Raw genomic sequence first — 20,190 nt, forward strand, 5'->3', positions numbered from 1 at the left:
TTTTTTTGTGGGCCTTTCATGTCTCAAAAATATAATTATTTTGTTGGATTTATTTTTTGCAAACAATCATTTACAAATAGTAACCCTCTTTTAAAAGAAGAATGAATTTAATAGATGAGCCGGAAAATTAGAATTCACACATGGTTTTTCTTCTTTCACCATTCCACCTCCCAAATTTTCAATCATTATTTTAAAACAAATTTAGAATCAAGCATTATTTCTATGCTTCAAGTCTATGAGAATCTTTTATAAGATTAATAACTCCAAATACGATTTACATATAATAAAATATCATAGAAAAAATTTGAATTATATAATTTAAAAGTTAAAACTATTGGTAAGGAAAGGTGACCAAAAATCTAATCGGATTTTGGAGGATTAATTGAAATGAAATTGTGTGTATCACCTAAGTCAAGATTCTCATGCCCTTTGTCTCATTGTGGCAAATCTTCATTGTTACCCAATAAATATTTTCATGCCTTTCCGTCATATCTTTTTCTTTTGAAATTTAGGTGAATGCAATATATTTTGGGTGGTCCACTACCTAAATAATTTAAATAAATTTGAACTAAAATAAATTTTAAAGATAATTATGATGGAGTATATAATTACTATAGATATATTTTTAGAGATAAATATTGTTGATATCTTCAGTGACTATATATATGATTGAGTAGTAGGTATGATAAATGGAGTTTAAATTCGTCATTTGAAGTTGTGAACATTAGATGGTTTAACCTCGCTAATTAATTTTTATTTGGTTTCTTAGAGTAATTCATATATTTTATTAAATAATTATATGACGAGTTACATATAAAAGTAATTAAGTTTGAATTAGTTATTAGTTTAATAATAAACCATTAACAAACGTTGTGATTAATAGTATAAGCTAAATATAAATATAATATGGTGTGAAGCTTTTGTTGCACCAATAGGAAGAAACTTGAAACAACCAAGAATCTTCACTTTTTTCAGTTAGAAAAAGCCTCTTTTATTTAATTCATGTTAGAAATCAAATGGTACTTTTTTCTAGATTTGGGTCAATAAAATATAAAATAAACAAAATTTAACGAAAAACTTGTTTCACTGTTGACTGGGAGTGGGATGTGAGTTTATTTCATTACATATAAATTCAAAAGTTTTGAAATATTATATACAAAAAACAAACATAAAATTGATCTTGTTTTATTAAACAATATAGATAAATATATCACCTCTGTCGAATAATAGGATATTATATTATATGCATCTCACAGACTCACACGACTTCCCAAGAATACAAAATTAAAATAAGTAAATAAAAATAGATTTATTTTTGCAGTTAGGTTAAATAAAAAATAGCAAGAAATTTAAAAAGGTGCACTAACTCATGTGCATCCAACTAGTGCTCCATCTTTTTATGCCTTCTCCCCAAACTTTCTTTATTTTGATCGAGAGAATGTACTATTTTCCATGAATATTCAAATAAACCATTGAATATGCATGTAAATTCATAGCCGGGAGTTCAAAGTTTTAGAGCATCTACAATCGTATCGAATTCTATTTTTGCTATTCATTATCTCATACCACACACATGACAACACAGATCAATCGTAGTGAGTCTTCTCTTAAAAAGTTTAATTATCTTTTAAATCTTTCGAATTTAAAAGATCAGAAATAAAATACAAATTTAATTCTAAACAAAAAAATTAATGATTAAATATATAAAAATGTATATTTAAAATAAAAAATACAAAAATCAAATAAATATATTTAATTGTTTTGAAACTAATAAACATAAGTAACCAAAAAGAAATTAAGCAAATAAATAAATTTAATTTATCTTAAATTATACGAAAAATACTAAATGAAGCCTAAATCACCACCACAACACGTGCTCAGCATACACAGTAGAATCGGCCAAAATAGAGTTTATTGGCATAATAATCTAGTAAAGTGTGACTTTTAGGTTTGTAAATATGAATATACTACTTATCATTTATTCGTATCATTTATCAATAGGAATATATTTTACTATCTTTGTTCACAATAAATTGTTATATCTTCCCTGTATGCAGTCTTAGTAGAAGTATAATAGAAGCATCACTATTTGACACACCTATCTATGACAATACATTTTATTTTACTATTACGTATGTATATTAAGATTCTTTCAATTGAAAAAGAAATAAAAAGTGCAAACAAAAACTGGATTTGTCAGCTAATCACTGTCAGAGAGTCTGTAATTTAACCTGGTGTACTATGAAGAACAGCAAAAGAATAGAATTATAGAATTCGATGTTAGTATTGATTTAAATAATTAACATTATCATCAGATATTTTAATTTACTGGAGTACTACTATCTATCTACTATTTGTCTCTCTACAAGTTAGTAGAAGAGTAATATTTAAATTTCAACATTTTACAACCGCCCACATATATTTATCAATTATCATAGCATAAGTAATGCATATCATAATGGAAAAAATATTCACAATATAGCATAAGATTAACCGAAGAGATATTTATAGTTGCACCAATATTAGCAGAGATGCATATAATTAGCAAATGATTTTAGTTCTCGACTTAGCTAGACTAAAAATTTAGTATTGTCTACAAAGTAGTTTCTCAATTCGTTCCATAATAATTAAGTCATAGTAGCATATTTTTTATGATATTTAAAGATAAGTAAATCATTTATTTTATTGACAAAAAAAAAACTCTTTTAATCTTTCATATTTCTTGTTCTCTTTTACTTCATTATTTTATGAATTAAGATTATATTCTTGTGTTTGTAGTGGGGATGCCTACTCTACTAGTTAGGTTGGTCTTAGTATGTAAAAATAGGGCATTGAGAAAAGACACAAAACGTTGTATGAATGTTGCCCAAAAGCCACAATGACAAAGCCTTGGAAAGGCAAACATATCATACCCTTAAGGGGACACAAATGGAATTGTCATTGGACCACCTATGACCATTCATATGTACAAAAATAAAATGAAAATATGCTACCATAATGATGATATATTGGTGATTTAATATTGATATAATTGCATAAATAATACTCCACATGAGTGTGCACTAATGCAATTTACATATATAATCTTCTCCATATTTAGTCATAAAATGAATATGTTATGACTAAATAGCACTACTTAATTTATTTATTTGAAAAATATAACAATGTGTTCATCGATGATACATAATGCATTTGTCGCAACTTAATAGGTTTTTTTTGATCTGACATGAATTTCGGTTATTTTTGACCTGACATGAATTTCGGTTATTGTTGGAAAATAAGTTGTATTAATGAGGATGAACTTATTGTCACTAAAAATAAAAAAAAGTCTGTTAATTGGGACGATTTTAAAATGGCAAAAAAAACTAGTTCTAACGAACAAAGTATAATTCATACTCCCAGATATAAAAAGAGAGAATATTGTTTTGCACATTAAATATCAAAGACTCAATAAAGTGTGGGAATTTAGGTTGGAAATATAAGTAGGATGAAAATAGGTGTTTAGGGGCTCAAAGCAAATATGCTTTGTACCTCCCAAGAAAATAGGGGACATTATAAAATTTGTCACTATTGTGGAATTTAATTATGCCCAAACAAAGAAGGAAGTGAGTAATAATTAAGTGTTGTCCCCAATTTTTTTGTTGATGAAAAATTAGTTTTACTAGAATCGATTAATCATGTCAGCACATGCAATTAGCTTATTCATGTTGTAAGCATGACATTATCAATAGTAAGCACACACTCACATATATACATAGTCATAGTATATAGTATATGGATTTTTTTTACACTTGTACAAATCAATATCATGAAATAATATCACTACTTAACTAGATAAAAACAAACTAACTATCTGTAAAAATATGATGATTTTTCATAGTTGACAATAACATAAATAGAAAAAGAAGGGAAAGTCCTCAAAATTCCTAAAGGTTGCATCTTTTCCACTTACAGAGTTACATCTTAATTAAGATTAGGAAATAGGTTATAAGTGAATTATGCAACAAAAATAGAAACCCTTTTAGCATTAAATTTCAAGAAATAATGTTGTGGATCAGTTAAGTGAGCACGAAGTTGTTTGTGCTTCAACATTTAAAGAAAAAGAAGGAAAAATTGCATAAAAATTATTAAAATGAAGAATTAAAATTCTTGGCCCATCTAATCATTTGGCATAAAAGGGCCACTTGGAAGTCTCCATCATTATTGTGGAGAAACCTAATAATGATAAAATAAAAAAGCGACATATATACAGTGAAAAAAATTATATGTATAATTAATCAATTTATTTAATTTCATCATAGTTTGCATACTTTTAATTTTAATTCAGTTTTTGATTTCATTACGATTTTTTCAAACGATTTAATATTAAAAAAATGTTAAACTAGTCCACGATTAATAATTTAAGAGTAGTATCTATTTCATTTTATTTTACACATTTAGTTTTGATTCTAACACTTCATAATTATTATTGATATCATTAATTTTGTCAATTACAAAAACAATCAAGTCAGATTTGTTATTTTATTTTCATGTTTCTATCAATATACAGTATTCCAGTTATAATTATTTATGCCCCCTTGATTTGCTAGCAGAATTGGTTTTATTATACTTTGAATTGGCTACGGTTTTTACAATGACTCAGTAACATTTAAGCAAATTCTATTTTAAAAATAGTTTATGCAGTTTGAATATTTTTACTGATCAAATATAATATTCATATTGCCTTTCATTTATACATAATTCTATCATGAACTGAAAACCCCTTTAAAAAAACAACAATCACATCGCATCGTAAAAATTGCAAAAGTAAATTATTTATACTTCAAAATATTAATTCATTTTCTCAAAAGTTCAATAGTCCTTTTTAATAAAAACAAATCAGTCGTTATGACGTAAGTATGATTTACTTACTCATGATTAAACTAATCCAAACACAATAATTTTAATATAAACCCTCCAATAAATTCACTAAATAAGAATACATATCCCCTCAACTAAATGAACACATAAACTGCATCAATGCACGATTTGTTCAACTATAACTATTTACTTATATATACCATGCAAGTCAATTTACACACACCTAATCATAAAATTAAAAATAATCCATCACCAAAAATAATAGAGTAAGTGTGAATCAAAATTAAGAAAACATAAGACTGTTGACTTCCCCATATTTATTTAATTTTCTAAAAATTAGTTTACCAACCTGATAATTAAAATAAAAAAGCAAAATAAAGATAATTATTTTCCAAATAAAAAAATAAAAAGTAAACGAAGTGACAAAAGAATAGCGTCATGGGCCCAGTGGGCCCGTGGTCCTGACCCGACACAGATCCTGCGGTGGAGAGAGACTCGTGTTTTTTTTGTAGAGAGAGAAAGAGAGTGGAGGGTATATTGGGTATTTTGGGGTGGGACAGCAACTTCCACTATTGGGCAATAAAGCTTTTTTCGAGGGTACAACTTCTGAATCTCTGAATTCTACTTCTGAATCTGACCTCACATCTAAATCTAAGGGGCAGAGTTGGAATTATCGTACTATGATTTATGGTTTAATTATTCTATGTAATCAAGTTATGGGAAAAAGGTCTTTTTCCCCATCCCATGATTTAGTGAAGCTGGCTAAATTTCATTCCAAATAAAATGTAATCAAATCTATTATAGCTTAGTTTCAAACCTAAATTTAAGTGTTCTTATAAAAATAGCGACTCAATTTGCCAATTGACGTTTTACTATCTGGTGCTGAATTATTTTCTTACATTGAAACTAATTATAAAAGTACGATACCAAAACTCGTTGAATCGAGAAACCAATATAAAACCAATTCATTGCTTTACTTAAAATTTTATTCCTAAATTTTTAAACAATATTTCACTGTCTCAGCCATTGTATTTATTGGATTTAATTTAACTGTGTTTTTCTTATTAAAAAAATTGTCCAATTCAAGAAATTGACCTTCGGGCTTAGAGCATCTTGGCTTCATTTATATGAGTGGAGCCATGATTCAAATTTTGTGCACGTTTTCTTGTTCAATTTATTTGACTTTATCCATAAATTTATTTGTCATTTAATTTCATTTTCTCTATAACAAATCTTAACACACAAGATATATTTACCTTCGACTTCCGTCCTTCAAATTTCGTTTCCTGGATTAAACAAAGCTCTAATTAAATTATTTTTTATAACACATTTAAACAATCCAAAACACACAAATGCATCACCGAATATATTGAATAGAAGACAATTTTTGACTGAACAAAAATTCCAAAGATTCTTCACAACAGTTCCAAAATACAGATACAAAATTCTGACTGCCTCCCCATGAATTTAGTTGAAAAAAAAAACACACAAAAAGCAGACAAAAAACCCACCCCCAATATCCCCACCCCCCAAAGCCAGTGGCAACCATGGCAATTCCCTCCAAACTCAGGGCCTGTTTCCATCACCCACCTCTCATTGGTTAATCATAATGGCGCATTTTAGCACACTGCCCCCATCATCTCCTCCTCTGCTGTGACAAAAAGGAAAGAGAAATAGAAAAAGAAAGAGAGAGAGAGAAAGCAAAAGCATCACATAAAAACCATCATTCTTCCACACTTCGACCCCATCACATAACCAAAAAAAACTCAAGCTCCCAATTTTCACACACTCAACACACACACTTCAGAGTGACATAACATTCCTGCAAAAATCCATCCTTTCCTTCAAGAAACACCATCTTTATTCCCTAAAACCCAAATTCCATCCAAGAAATCAACATTTTCAGCTGCATTTTGCAATGGAGAATGTTTTCGTTGCCGTTAACTGTGAGCTTAAGGCTTGTGGGATAGTGTAGTGTTTCTCTCTGTTTGTCTAGAAGTGGGAAAAAGAACAGTCTTTTTCTTCTATCTCTCTCTTCATACTTCTTATTCTTCTACTCTTTCTCTCCTCCCTCTCTCTCTAAAATGGCCTGCGAGCGAGTGATTGCTGAAAGCTTGGATCCAGAGAGGAAAAGGAGTGGTGGTTTGAGAACTAAACAAGCTGGGCGTGGCTCTTGCAGAGGAAGTTAGGCTAAAGTAGAGAGATTGAAAAATCAAGAATCCCTTTTTCTTCACCCCTTCTGTGAGGAATTATCACAAACACCTTCTGTCCTCACACACAGCTCAACATTCATTAAGTGAATCTCCATCCAAACACACACACACACAGACAAAAACAAGGAAAAGAAGAATTTCTGCACCTTTTTGCACTGCTCCATTTAAAGGAATTAAAAGCAGCTGCGATGGGGTATTTGCTGAAAGAGGGTTTGAAGACTCTTTGTGGAGTTAATCAGTGGTCTTATGCTGTTTTCTGGAAGATTGGCTGCCAAAACCCCAAGTAAGTTTTGTTAAAAATCACATCTTTTTCTTCCCCTTTTCCCCCTTTTTGATTAATAATCAATATAAAGAGTTCTTTTTTCCAACAGTTGGTGAATCATTTTTTTCGGTTGTTTCTTTATATTTTTCTTATGAAAAAAATTCCAAATGGAGGAATTTTGATGTATTTTTCAGTGAATTCTTAATTTGTGCTTTTGTTCAGTTGCGTGTTGTGATTCTCTTCCTCTTGGAGTTTTGTGAGGACTACTGATAATGGATTGAGAAAAAAAGAAGAGAAAAAAAGAGATCTTTATTTTTTTTCACATAATGGATCTTTCATTTTCTCCCTGAATAAGAATAAGCCAAATGCTAGTAACTGAGTACATCAAGATAAACTCCTTTTTCCCACAAGATTTCATTTCCCTTGACTAAATTGAAAAGATTGTGTTTTGTTTGATCCACAATTATTTGTTTTGTGTCTGGTAAAAGTTGGCTAGTTAATTGGTAATCAAGATTTGATTTGACATTTAGCAGATTTAGTAGATATGGGTGTCTCTCTCTCTCACCTCCACCTCTCTCTTCTTGCTGTGTGATCTGATGTGCAATAACTTTCATTTTCTGTTATTTTGGAGTTTTCTGGTTGGTTAGTTCTATTGTCTTGTAGAATCTCACTGCAGTAAAAAATTAAAGAGGTTTTTGTTTTAGTTGATGATAGCTTCTCTCATGTTATAACAACAGCCAGTTTCTTGGATTCTGATGTTGCCCTTGTCTGCATCTGTGTACTCTTCTTCATAAGCAGCAAATTCACATATTTTGGTGGTAAAAATGTTAGAATGTTGATAGTGAACTTACCTTTGCTCTTACAGGCTTTTGATTTGGGAAGAATGCTACTACGAGGCTGCAACGTGCTCCGGGCAGACGGGGAAAGAGAATGCAGATGCTGCTGCTCTTGATGACTACAACGCCTCTTGGATCTCTGCAGAAGCAGGGGACAGGGTGCATTTGCTTGTGAACAAGATGATGATGGACAACCATGTTAATATTGTAGGAGAAGGGTAATGCCATTGAAAAATACTTAGTAAAAGTCCTGATTTAGTGCTTGATGGTGTAAATGTAGTAGTTCCTTTTAAACCTTAGTTAAACATTGTGCGGTTTTCACCTCAGGTTAGTTGGAAGGGTTGCGTTTACGGGAAGCCATCAGTGGATCCTATCTGAGAATTACTGCGGAGACTCTCATCCACCGGAGGTATGATATGGGATATGGTGCTCGCCTTCTTGATTTGATTGGAGAAGGCGAGCACTTGTTGAAGCTCCGGCGGGTTTTAGGTTAATAAATACTGAATATTTGAACCTCCTTTTGCAGGTTGTGAAAGAGGTGTGCCAACGGTTTTCAGCTGGTATGCAGGTAAAATAGTATGTTTAGCTGTTTCTTGATTTCTTTTTCCAATTTATAACCAAAATCGGGTTCTTGATACATGTTTCTCTTCTTGATCAGACAATAGCAGTTATTCCGGTTCTTCCCCATGGCGTTGTGCAGTTTGGTTCGTCCATGGCTGTAAGTTGTTCTGCTGCATATTCTCGTATTGCTCCAATGGTTTTCGATTAGGGATCATATGATCTAAATCAAAGTCTTTTTTCATCAGATAATGGAGAATTTGGGGTTTATCAATGATGTAAAATCATTGATACTTCAGCTAGGATATGTATCTGGTGCACTAATATCACCAAATTATGAAGCAAAAGAAGACACTCCAAGAATTGGGGTTCCGGTGGGGAATTTCACTTCTGGAGGATTGTCTCTCGAGTCGAATGCATGCTCGTTCGACTCTTTCTACTACCCAGGGAACCCGAACCAGTTCGCCTTGGCTGGAAAAATCCAATACGGGCTCAAGTCAAGTGGTACCGCGCATGAAACCTCAAACTCAAACCATGATGGGATTAGGCACCACAACTACCAATTCACAAATGGTGTTGCAAAAGCTGAGGTTATCCCTTCGAATCCCGAGATGTGGAAGAACCTAAATACCCCTCTGCACGCTCCGAGGTCTGCTCTAGGTTTGCTTTCGAGCAGCTTGCCTACTTTTAACTACGGCACAATAAGAGGCGCTGAGCAGAAGGTGGTGTCCACTACCAGCAGCCAGGACCATTTTAGTGCCCCCAATGAGGTCCTGCAGCCACTAGTTGCGAATTCGGGCTCGATTTACTGTTCTGATGGTTCAGTCATTCACTCATCAGTCGGAGTCAATGGCGCCATGAGCAACAGTAAACCAGTATCAGCCGTTGCCAGTTTGCATAAGAATGAGAAGCTTCATAATGTGGAGCCTTCCAACTCTAATTCAGTTGACTGTTTCACATCTAATTCTTCGCTTGCTTATAGCTCCGACAGCAGACTTCACCACGTGAACAATGGGTTCGGACAGGGTGAGTTGAACGACTGCAAGGGTGAGATGGCGCGGCATCCAAATCACGGCCATGATATGCCTCTGCCTCAGTTTGCTGAGCATCTAAATATGGCTGAGCTTATTTCTGGAGGTCAGATTCCTTATGTGAATAACTCCAGTTATAATGATGTATGCGTCCAAACTGAATCAGGGGGGGATGACTTGTTCGATGTTTTGGGGGCCGATTTCAAGAATAAACTGTTTAGTAGTTGCTGGAATAGTAGTTTGAGTGATGCATCAGCCATAAATTGGGATAATAAAAGTAATCTGCCACCTAAGAAGAGCCTTGCTTCTTCAGAAGCATGTTCTGCCAGCCAAGGAAACTCAGAGAGTGGGATTTTCCCCTCCGACCATCTCTTGGAGGCCGTGGTTTCTAAGGCTCGACCTTGTAGTAAGCAGAGCATGGACGATAATGTTTCCTGCAGAACGACGTTAACAAATATGAGCAGTGCCTCCACACCCAGTGGTTCACTTCCTTATGGCCGATTTGGGATCTCTGACCAATTGAAGGGAGAATTGTTTGGTGTCCCTAAATATCTGGCAAAGGTAGGAGCAGTGGGTTCTTGCTCGTTGAGAAATGGGTCCTCCAACTCCAAGGAAGAATCAAGATCATATTCCCAAGGAAGTTCCATTTACGGGTCACAGATAAGCTCATGGATGGAGAAGGATCAAAAACCAAAGGCAAGTAACAGTGTGTCCACTGGACATTCCAAGAAGCCGGATGAAACGGGCAAAACAAACCGGAAGCGTCTTAAACCTGGAGAAAGTCCGAGGCCTAGGCCAAAAGATCGCCAAATGATCCAAGATCGCGTCAAGGAACTTAGAGAAATCGTGCCAAATGGGGCAAAGGTAATAAACACTATCACTGTAGAGGGTATAAATCTTAATGATTTTGTGATGTGTTTGTGGCATTAACACTTTTGTTTTGCTAACAGTGTAGCATTGATGCTTTACTCGAACGCACCATCAAACACATGCTTTTCTTGCAAAGTGTCACGAAACACGCAGACAAGCTAAAGCAAACTGGAGAGTCTAAGGTCCAAACTGCTATTTCAAACTTTTCAAGTTGACAACCTATTTCTTTCCCCCCATGGATTGAGTATGCAAAATATTTACATTCTTCAGCCTTTTTACGTCTCAGATTATTAGCAAGGATGGAGGTTTGCTTTTGAAAGACAACTTTGAAGGAGGAGCTACGTGGGCGTATGAAGTAGGTTCACAATCTATGGTCTGCCCGATAATAGTTGAGGATCTCAATCAGCCTCGACAAATGCTAGTTGAGGTAACACAGCCGTCCTTGGTTCTAAGCTTGAAGTTATACACATCACGAACTCATATATTTGTTCCATTTCTCACGAATAGATGCTCTGTGAGGAACGCGGTCTGTTTCTAGAAATAGCAGACATCATCAGAGGACTCGGCCTAACCATCCTAAAGGGAGTCATGGAGACACGGAACGACAAGATTTGGGCACGATTTGCTGTAGAGGTTCGTATTTCAAGCCAAGGATATAAGCCCATTCTGTTTTTCTTGAAGTCGCCTTAATAACCTGTCAACTTCTCTTTTCTAACAGGCGAATAGGGATGTGACGAGGATGGAAATCTTCATCTCATTAGTCCGTCTCTTGGAGCAAAGCTCAAAAGGAGGCACACCTCAACCGAATGGCATCAACAACGACAACACCCTAATACCACAGCAGTTCCACCACGCAGCCCCAGTTCCCTTGACTGCTAGATCCCGTAGCTTGCAGTGACGGCCACACCTGGTCCGAACGTGTTAAGAGCGAGCAGACAACCCAGAAGCTTCGCCATGACTAACATGTTCCAAAAGAAACAAAAACCTCAGCAGCAGAGCTAGCTTTCTCTTCCAAGACTAAACCAGTAGGTAAAATGATGCTCCAAAGAAACAAGAACTACTCGTAGCATTGTAGTGTATACAAAAATGGTGATTACTAGACTTCGTGAGGCTTGGCTTTAAGTTAATTGGATGGATGAGAGGGGGAAAAGATCAAACTGGTTTGGAGCTTTTGGTTGTTGCTTAGTGTATATTGGTATTAAGCATGAGAGATTGTGTTGATTAGGGACAAGGTGTGGATTCTGGAACTGTGTTTCTTTACTTTTTTTTTTCTTTTCTAGTTTATGTCAGAATTGTGGATTCATTTGCTTACAAAGTAGTAGTATGTCTTTGTTTTCTCCTAGCCAGTTGTAAACTGCTGCATGGTGGTGTTATTTTCTGCTGGACATGGCAAACGCCCTTGGCGAGTTTCGTAGTAGAATTTGTATTCGATTTCCACCAATGCGTTCTAATATTAGCCTGTCCTACATAATTTTTATTTTGTACTATTTTACACAATTGAAATTTATTTTGAACATGATCGTGGATGGCAGCCAGAACCGCCGTTTCTCTAACATGAGCTTTCCACATGACCACCCCGGCAAAAAAGGAAAATAAATTGAAAAAATCCACATACTTAAATATATTGATAATCATAGCTAAAAGCATCTCTAAGGAAAGAGGTAAATAGAGATGATAAATAGAGAGGTAAAGTCATATAATTAGCATATTTATCTTTATTTTTTAATTAAATATCATTCTCTAAGGAAAGAGACATTTGAGAAGTATTATACTTACCTTTTAGAAAAAGTATTTTTACCTCTCCATTGATAGACACGCAAAATCTTATAACTGTCATATTTGTCTTCTTTTCAAAAAAAATCATTCTCCAATTGAAAAAGTATTTGATAAGGTATTATACTTTTATGTTTTGGAAGGCATTTTGTACTATTTTTTTATTTAGAAAAATAATTTTCCTTTCTATATAGCACATTTTTCCTTTGGAGTTTATTGCTTTTTAAAAGGGTATATTTCCTTTTTAAGAAGGTAAATATATGATACATGTTCTATATACCCTCCTCCTTGGAGATGCTCTAAGGGGTTACCATTAGGTAGGTTTCGATTTTTGCACTACTTTTATCAATAAAATAGAAAAATTACTAAAAATTGATTTATAAACAGATCCAGAATAAGAGCTCAAATCAATGAAGAAACCAAGGATATAACATTCACTCATAATGAAACCTTGCACTAATAAATTGTCTAACAACAATAACAAATTTAGTGTACTCTCAGCTTATTACTACTAATTAATTTCTCTACTCTCAGCTTATTTTGACTTGGATGGGTCATAAATACGTTTTCATAACGTCGTATCAAATAAAATACTCCTTCCGTTCCTTCATAGTTGAAGCGGAAAGTAAGAGAGAATAAAGTAAAAAGTGAATAAAGTAGAGAGAATAAAGTAAGAGAGAGGAAAGTAAAAAAGAGAAAAAAATACTATATTTGGAAATGACTCAACTATGAGGGAACTTCTCGAAATGGAAAAATAACTCGACTATGAGGGAACGGAGGGAGTAATATGCACAATATAGAGAAGTTATTGGGTGAGAGGAGCACTATATCTGCTGAAATTAACTGCATCAAATACCCTAAAGATCAGTCTAATTATACATGAAAGGGACAGACATTTATGATTTATAGGACATTAAATCCTTAAATTGTGAGAAGTAGGGATATCAATGCAGCTCGCAACCCGTGGGCTGACCTGAATAACTCGCCAAATTTATAGGGTTAGGGTTGAAAATTTCTAGCCTAATAAAATTACAACCTGATTAGCCCGCACCCGATTAACCCGCAACCCGTTAGGGACAGACCCGAAAACCCGATAAAATTTCTATTGTTCTATTTGTTTGACTCCTAATTGGACACTTTCATTGATTATTTTTATAATATAGATAACTAAAAAAATTACATTCAATTTTATATTAAATATATAAATTATATATTAATTTTTTATTAATATAATAATAAATAAATAAATTAGAAACTTCTAATTCATTAATAAATATTTAAATTTGTAAAACATGTTTTAAAATATGCTTTAAAATATTTAAATTTATGTTTTATTTTACACAAATCTCAAATATTAGTATTTGATCATGTTTGTGTTTGAGTTTAAGTATATATCTCAAATTTATCATAATTAAATATTTATATTTTATAAATATAACTAATTTTCGTCATTATTTATTGGATTGATCGCATGTTAATTTTATCGGTAGCAACCTGATTAACCCGCTGGGCCAGCCCGAAACTCGAGCGTTTAGGGTTAGGGTTGAACTTTTATAACCTGAAAAAATCTCAACCCGATTAGCCCGCACCCGATTGACCCATAACCCGAGTAGGGTTGGCCCGAAACCTAGTGGACCGGCCCGATTGACATCCCTAGTGAGGAGGGAGAGCTGCTCTTTTATCATTTCAAACACTGGACATTATGCAAGAATTTTATATGTTTATTAGCACTTCAGCAAGGCAAATATAGACCAAGCAGGAATCAGGTTCACCACCATATATCTTATCACTAATAACACAAAATTCATCTTTAATTATGTGCTTACTTGACAAGTTAGACAGATGGTTTTCTGCTCTTATTTCTTCGCATTTCAACTTTCCAGAGCTCTTCTCAGTCCTAGATGACAAAAAACATAAAAATAATAAAGGTTAGAGAAGGGCAAGAGACATAAAGCATGTTGAACTTTAAGGTCTAATCAGGTTCTTGAAAAGTTGAAATGATCTCTCCAAGTACAAGAGCTAGATGCTGCTGCATGACAACTGGAACTAATGGTGCAGACTGATTTCAAACTCAGACGTAATCTGGAGGAGAGGATACACAGTAGATGTATCGGGCAAGAGAAATGAATGACGCATGACTGAAAACAACATGCATGATAAACTTTTAAGATGTGTTGCTGTTGGAGCTGCAGATATTCTATTTCAAGGGCTCATAAGGCAGAGTCCTGATTATACTTGGGATTGAGCAGATAAGGAGCATTTTCATAACAAATCAGCATCTATGCGCTACTTTTGATGTGTAGTTTTCAGTAAAATTAGATGCGTTAAGCCAGAAAAAACCTTCAGATGCTGAAGTTAGTATTGATCTTGAGACACAGGGGAAGGGGAGGACTGATGAGTTGATGAGTATGGAAACCTCACCAGTCACCACATGGGAGGGTTGATGAGTATGGAAACCTTCAGATGCTGTTTATTGGAAAATTATGAAACACCACTTCGATCATCTAGCTAAAGCAGCCTCATCTTTTCACTAAATGAACCAATTCTTACATGGTCATATTCCTTTATGCATTATGCTCCTATATAAGTAATTCAATCCATACCACTCTCATTGCAGAGCCAGCTTCGTATCTCCATTCCATGAAAAGCCAGTTATAGTATTATCCATTAGCCAACAATGACGGGGCCAGAAAAACAAGAGAATCCGAGCATTCTCGAAAGGGGATGGTTATGGTTTAGAGACATTCCATCTAAGCCCATAGCTAAACTATGTGACGTAGCTAGGCGAGCAATAAAGGTAGCAGAGGAAGATCCAAGAAGATTGATTCATTCCCTCAAGGTCGGAGTTACAGTAACATTAGTATCATTGTTGTACTACCTCCAGCCTATGTATGATAACCTTGGTGCATCTGCAATTTTGGCTGTCATGACCGTGGTGGTTGTCTTTGAATTCACAGTTGGTATGTTGGCATATTCCTTAAACTAAAGCATAACCCTATGTATTAAACATATCAAAAGCGTAGCCAATATACTAACACAGACCAAAATATTAGGCAATGTCACATGCTACTTGGCTTAGGAAAAAACCTAAACGGCTAATGCATATATGTTGTATCAGGTGGAACAATTGGAAAATGCTTGAACCAAGGATTAGCAACCTTAGCAGCTGCTGCTCTTGCTATTGGAGCTCAACACTTAGCCATCCTAACTGGGAAGAGAAGCGAACCGTATCTGATTGGACTATTTGTATTCATACAAGGTAAAATTCATTAAGAAAGATACAACCCCTTAAGTTCCTGATCCCATTACTAATATAACATGTACCTTTGCAGCTGTAGCCATGACTTTCGTGCGATTCTTCCACAACGTGAAGGCCAAATATGACTATGGAGTGCTTATATTCATCTTGTCATTTATCCTGGTTTCCATATCTGGTCTTAGAATGAATAATGTCCTAAACTTGGCTCAAGCAAGGCTCGTTACCACAGTCATCGGTGCATCAACTAGCCTGGCCATCTGCATCCTCTTCCGCCCTATGTGGGCCGGTGAAGATCTTCACAAATACGTGGCTCAAAACATAAGCCAGCTTGGAAATTTCTTGGAAGGTATTCCACCATATTACATCACTCAATACAGACACCATCATAGTCCATTCTTGGACTGATTCCTGACAGGATCACTCTGTTATTACTCTCAACACAGGACACCTGGATCAGTGTTTCAAAACGTCGTGTGATGCAGAGATAGAGATAACAAAGCCATCTATCATCAACCTAGACAGTATCATTGTCGATTCAAAGGTCAAGGAAGAAACCTTGGTGAATGAAACAACTTCTCAGACTACACGCATTTTAACTGCGAATCTTCCATTTTTTGATAGCGATGTCCCCTTTGCAGGCCGATCTAGCCAGATGGGAGCCAGGGCATGGTCAGTTCATGTTTCGCCACCCATGGAAACAATACCTCAGAATTGGAAACTTAACAAGGCAGTGTGCCTCCCGACTTGAACCAATCAACGGCTACTTAAACTCCAAATTTCAAGTATATCTCAAACATTTCTTTTTTTACATTCTACTATGCTACACCTCAAAAATTACCGTTACCAATAAACACATAACTGCACATGCACAAATCAGTACATCATTCATTCATAAATTGATCGTCAAATTAACTCAAATAACATACTTGTACTGTTTTGTTTTTGCCACAACTACAGGCACCAAAAGAAATCAAATGCACAATCAAAGAGGCATTTACAGAATCTACAAAAGCATTGAAAGAGCTGGCATGGGCAATAGAAACAATGACGGAGCCATCATCAGCTAGTCCACACATCGAAAACCTAAAAATCGCGTCGAGAAATCTAAAATCTCTGCTGAGATCGGGTGTTTGGGGAGATCAAAGCGATGTTCTGCAAATAATACCTGTTGCCGCGGCGATGATCGATACGATTTCCAGCGTGGAACAGATTGGTGATGCGGTGAAGGAGCTCAGTTTGATGGCGAAATTCAAGAGTAGAATGGCGGAAATTCCGAGTTTGAGTGTTGCGATTGATTAAGGAAATTGAATTTTCTGCCGAAGCTCATTAGCAAATTTTTATGGCGTGTGGAGGAGTTATTTTAGATCAAAATTTTCTTTTTGACAAAATTATTTTAGTTCAAGAAAAACACACTACTTTTTTTAAATAACAGAAATTTTCGAATGAACTCGATTTCGAGATATTTGACATTAAATAATTGTACTAGTATTTATTTACTTTTTTATTCAATATTTTTGCAACCAAAATTTGATGATCAAGTTTTTGAGTAATTTCAGATCTGGTTTGAAAAACTCTCTACTTAAAAAATAATCCCGACACACAAGTTTTAACAAAAATAGGTTTGGAGTTCGAGTTCTGAAAACTCTGAAATTATTTTGTTTTTTCAAACTTTTCTTTGTTTATGATAATTAGCTCAAGAAACATTTTAGTTGAAAAGATTAAATTGTAAATAGATAATTATCATCTATCCTTAAATTGAATTTGCAATAATCTCACACATATCATGACTAATCCTCTTTATTTAATAACCATATATGATCAATACTCTTCACAGTTCCGATTTCCAATGTTTTTTCTGAACGTGATCCTAAAAATATGCTCGAAATTGAAATCATCAATTTGCACACATTCTAATATTTTCAGGCTTCGAATGTGTCACATTCTACCCCACAAAATTCTTGGACAGATCGAAATAGGGAATTTGGATCAAATATTCAATATTGATATATTTTCTTGATATGTCAACAAACATAAAAAATGTCAATCAGTCATTCAACGTTGTTTTCCTTTGGCTTTACACTATCCACGGTTAACTTTATTTTTTACGTACCAATATATAGAATACTTCTAATCGAAGATTTAATCATCAAAGTGATTGAAAAATGCATCATATCTACTTGATTGACTAGATAGATAAATTATTGGACATCAACATTCGATAAATAATCTGATAACAATCGATCGATAAATTATTGGACATCATATCCACGATGTTTCTACGACTGTCGTGTTTCGTATACAATTTCACCAAAAAATATGTTATGAAATAATTACGAACAAGTTCAAATTTAATGATTTTTCTTAACAAGTTCAAATTAAAATATTAAGATACAATTAGTATCACACATCAACATGGCAACCCATAATCAACTGATACTTAACCGCCACCTCTCCGACGCCGCCGATCCCGACACTCCGCCCGCCGGAGTTTATAAACGCCGGACAATTCACATACAAATGGTACCCGCCGGAGACAAACGTCCCCACCTTCCACCTAATCCTGCCTCGGACTCTGATGTTCACCATGAGCGTGCCGGCGATCTGGTCCTGGCCGAGCGCCACGCCGAGCTCCGGCGCCACCGGCACGGCGTCGCCGTACAGAAACGGCGACCACACGGCGGAGTCCTTGTTGCCCTGGTATGTCGGCGGGAGGAGCGTGGGGAGCGTGATCTGCTGGCCGTGGTAGGCCGCGTAGACGTCCACGCGGTCGTAGTAGATCCCGATCCGCTGGTTGGAGTTGCGGGCGGCAAGGGTTACCTGGGGCGGAGCCAAGAATTTATACGGAGAGAGAGGCAAAAAGTATGCATAGGAAAATTTGAAGTGTTTTAAATTAGTATGAAATTTAAACAAATAAATTTTATAGTAGTAAATAATTTATGTATATGTGAAGAAAATTTAAGAGTATTAATAGTAAGAAATTAAAATAAATAAATTTGATATAGTAAATAATTTATGTACTCCCTCCGTCCCGGGCTACTCGCTCATTTCCTTTTTGGCTCGGAGATTAAGGAATGAGTGTATAGGAAAGTCAAAAATGACGGCTGTAGGTGAAATTTTTTACTAAAAATGGAAAGAGTGCAAGTAACTTGGGACGCCCAAAAAGGAAATAAGTGCGAGTAGTGCGGGACGGAGGGAGTATATGTTAGATCGGTCCATGCCTGTATGGTGGTGGTGAGGGTGTTGGCGGTGGAGAGGTTGAAGGCGAAGACGGTGGCGTCTTGGAGGAGGAAGGCGGGTTTGGAGGGCTGGAGGATGAGGAAGATGAGGAGGATGAGGAAGAGGACGAGGAGGAGGAAGGCGAGGGAGGCGGTGAGGAGGCGGCGGTGGAGCTTCTTGCGCTCGTCGTCTTCATGGCCGCAGTCCTTGGCCGTCATGGCGGCGGCGGTTGTTGTGGTGGTGGAAGTTGGTTTGGAGGTTTATGTGTTTTGATTGAAAGTGGGGAGATGAGAGATTTGTATGTGCATGAGATGTGTTATTTATAGTGACGTTGTGGTTACAAATTATTAGAGGTAGTTGAGGTTAGTTGAAGTGTTTTTAGACTATGTGCTTATTGGAAAAGGCTTGGTATTTGATCAAATTATGTTTTATACTAAAACTTTAGAACTCAGTTGGAATAATTATGAAATTTGAATATATTTGATTTTTCGTGCAATTGTATAAAATATGATAGTTGGAAAAACACATGTGAACGTCATTACCGATAAGTTAATTAAAAGATGGCGTTTGCTTATAAAGAAAATAACTTGTTTTCATTACACCTAAACAACCAAGTATTTTTGTTGTGAATTGCTTATGTATGTAAGCCATTTGCATGGCTCAAGAGTTGTGGTTTTGGATGAATACATCTTAAATGCATTTAGGATTAGTAGTATGAAGTGGGATATGGAATATACGAATTCATGTAGTATTTCATAGTGAAACTTTATCTCTTTTTCATGGCATATGCTTGAATTCAAAGGCTTCAAGATTCAAGAATTTTTGTAGGGCCCATTTCTAGTTGTGAACTAATAACAATATTAATATAGTAATGTTACCTGCCATTCGATATATGGAATCACTTTCAATATACACCATATATATGTAGTCAGACTTGAGACTACATATATAGCTATATTCTTAATTTCTTATTAATAGGCTGGTAATAAAAGCTATTTCTATATATTTTTTTATCTATGATCATACATACCAATTCGTTACCTAACTTAATAAATAAAAGCTATAACTACATTTTATCTACAATTAGTAAGTAAGTTATGAATCAAACAATGAATTGACGCAGTTCTTATGGGTATGTCATAATGGTGGACTGAATATTTCCTAGAGCATACTATATACTAGTACTTAAGGCAAAAGGATAATTTGTTTGAAACTTCATAATTTTAAAAAAATTTGATTTTATATCGTAGCTTGAAAATCCTCCTGTAAGTTAATAGTATTAATTTATTTTTATTTTGCAAACCAGACTATT

The 20,190-nt window shown here is 34.9% G+C and overlaps 3 protein-coding genes across 4 annotated transcripts; 2 read left to right on the forward strand and 1 right to left on the reverse strand.

The window, feature by feature from the left end:
- Positions 1 to 6,470: 6,470 nt before the first annotated feature.
- LOC121741425 (transcription factor LHW-like) lies at positions 6,471 to 12,067 on the forward strand. Its single transcript, XM_042134157.1, has 10 exons — positions 6,471 to 7,356; positions 8,201 to 8,389; positions 8,499 to 8,580; positions 8,698 to 8,739; positions 8,830 to 8,889; positions 8,978 to 10,624; positions 10,711 to 10,812; positions 10,917 to 11,057; positions 11,138 to 11,263; positions 11,349 to 12,067. Exons 1-10 carry the CDS (start codon positions 7,262 to 7,264, stop codon positions 11,526 to 11,528), a joined length of 2,664 nt encoding a protein of 887 aa, XP_041990091.1. The 5' UTR covers positions 6,471 to 7,261; the 3' UTR covers positions 11,529 to 12,067.
- A 2,937-nt stretch (positions 12,068 to 15,004) lies between these two features.
- Positions 15,005 to 17,079, forward strand: LOC121741426 (aluminum-activated malate transporter 2-like). 2 transcript variants are annotated; one of them, XM_042134158.1, is made up of 6 exons: positions 15,005 to 15,363; positions 15,522 to 15,662; positions 15,736 to 16,008; positions 16,106 to 16,221; positions 16,301 to 16,444; positions 16,620 to 17,079. In XM_042134158.1, exons 1-6 carry the CDS (start codon positions 15,081 to 15,083, stop codon positions 16,959 to 16,961), a joined length of 1,299 nt encoding a protein of 432 aa, XP_041990092.1. In that variant the 5' UTR covers positions 15,005 to 15,080; the 3' UTR covers positions 16,962 to 17,079. The 2 variants fall into 2 exon arrangements, with proteins under 2 accessions (XP_041990092.1, XP_041990093.1); XM_042134159.1 differs by having other exon boundaries at positions 16,106 to 16,203.
- An 811-nt stretch (positions 17,080 to 17,890) lies between these two features.
- LOC121811664 (NDR1/HIN1-like protein 1) lies at positions 17,891 to 19,156 on the reverse strand. Its single transcript, XM_042212559.1, has 2 exons — positions 18,881 to 19,156; positions 17,891 to 18,479 (listed from the first exon to the last, which is right to left on the reverse strand). The coding sequence occupies exons 1-2, from the start codon at positions 19,094 to 19,096 to the stop codon at positions 18,063 to 18,065; spliced, it is 633 nt and encodes a 210-aa protein (XP_042068493.1). The 5' UTR covers positions 19,097 to 19,156; the 3' UTR covers positions 17,891 to 18,062.
- Positions 19,157 to 20,190: the final 1,034 nt, after the last annotated feature.

This window comes from Salvia splendens, chromosome 7 (assembly GCF_004379255.2).
Source record: "Salvia splendens isolate huo1 chromosome 7, SspV2, whole genome shotgun sequence".
Classification (NCBI taxonomy): domain Eukaryota; kingdom Viridiplantae; phylum Streptophyta; class Magnoliopsida; order Lamiales; family Lamiaceae; genus Salvia; species Salvia splendens.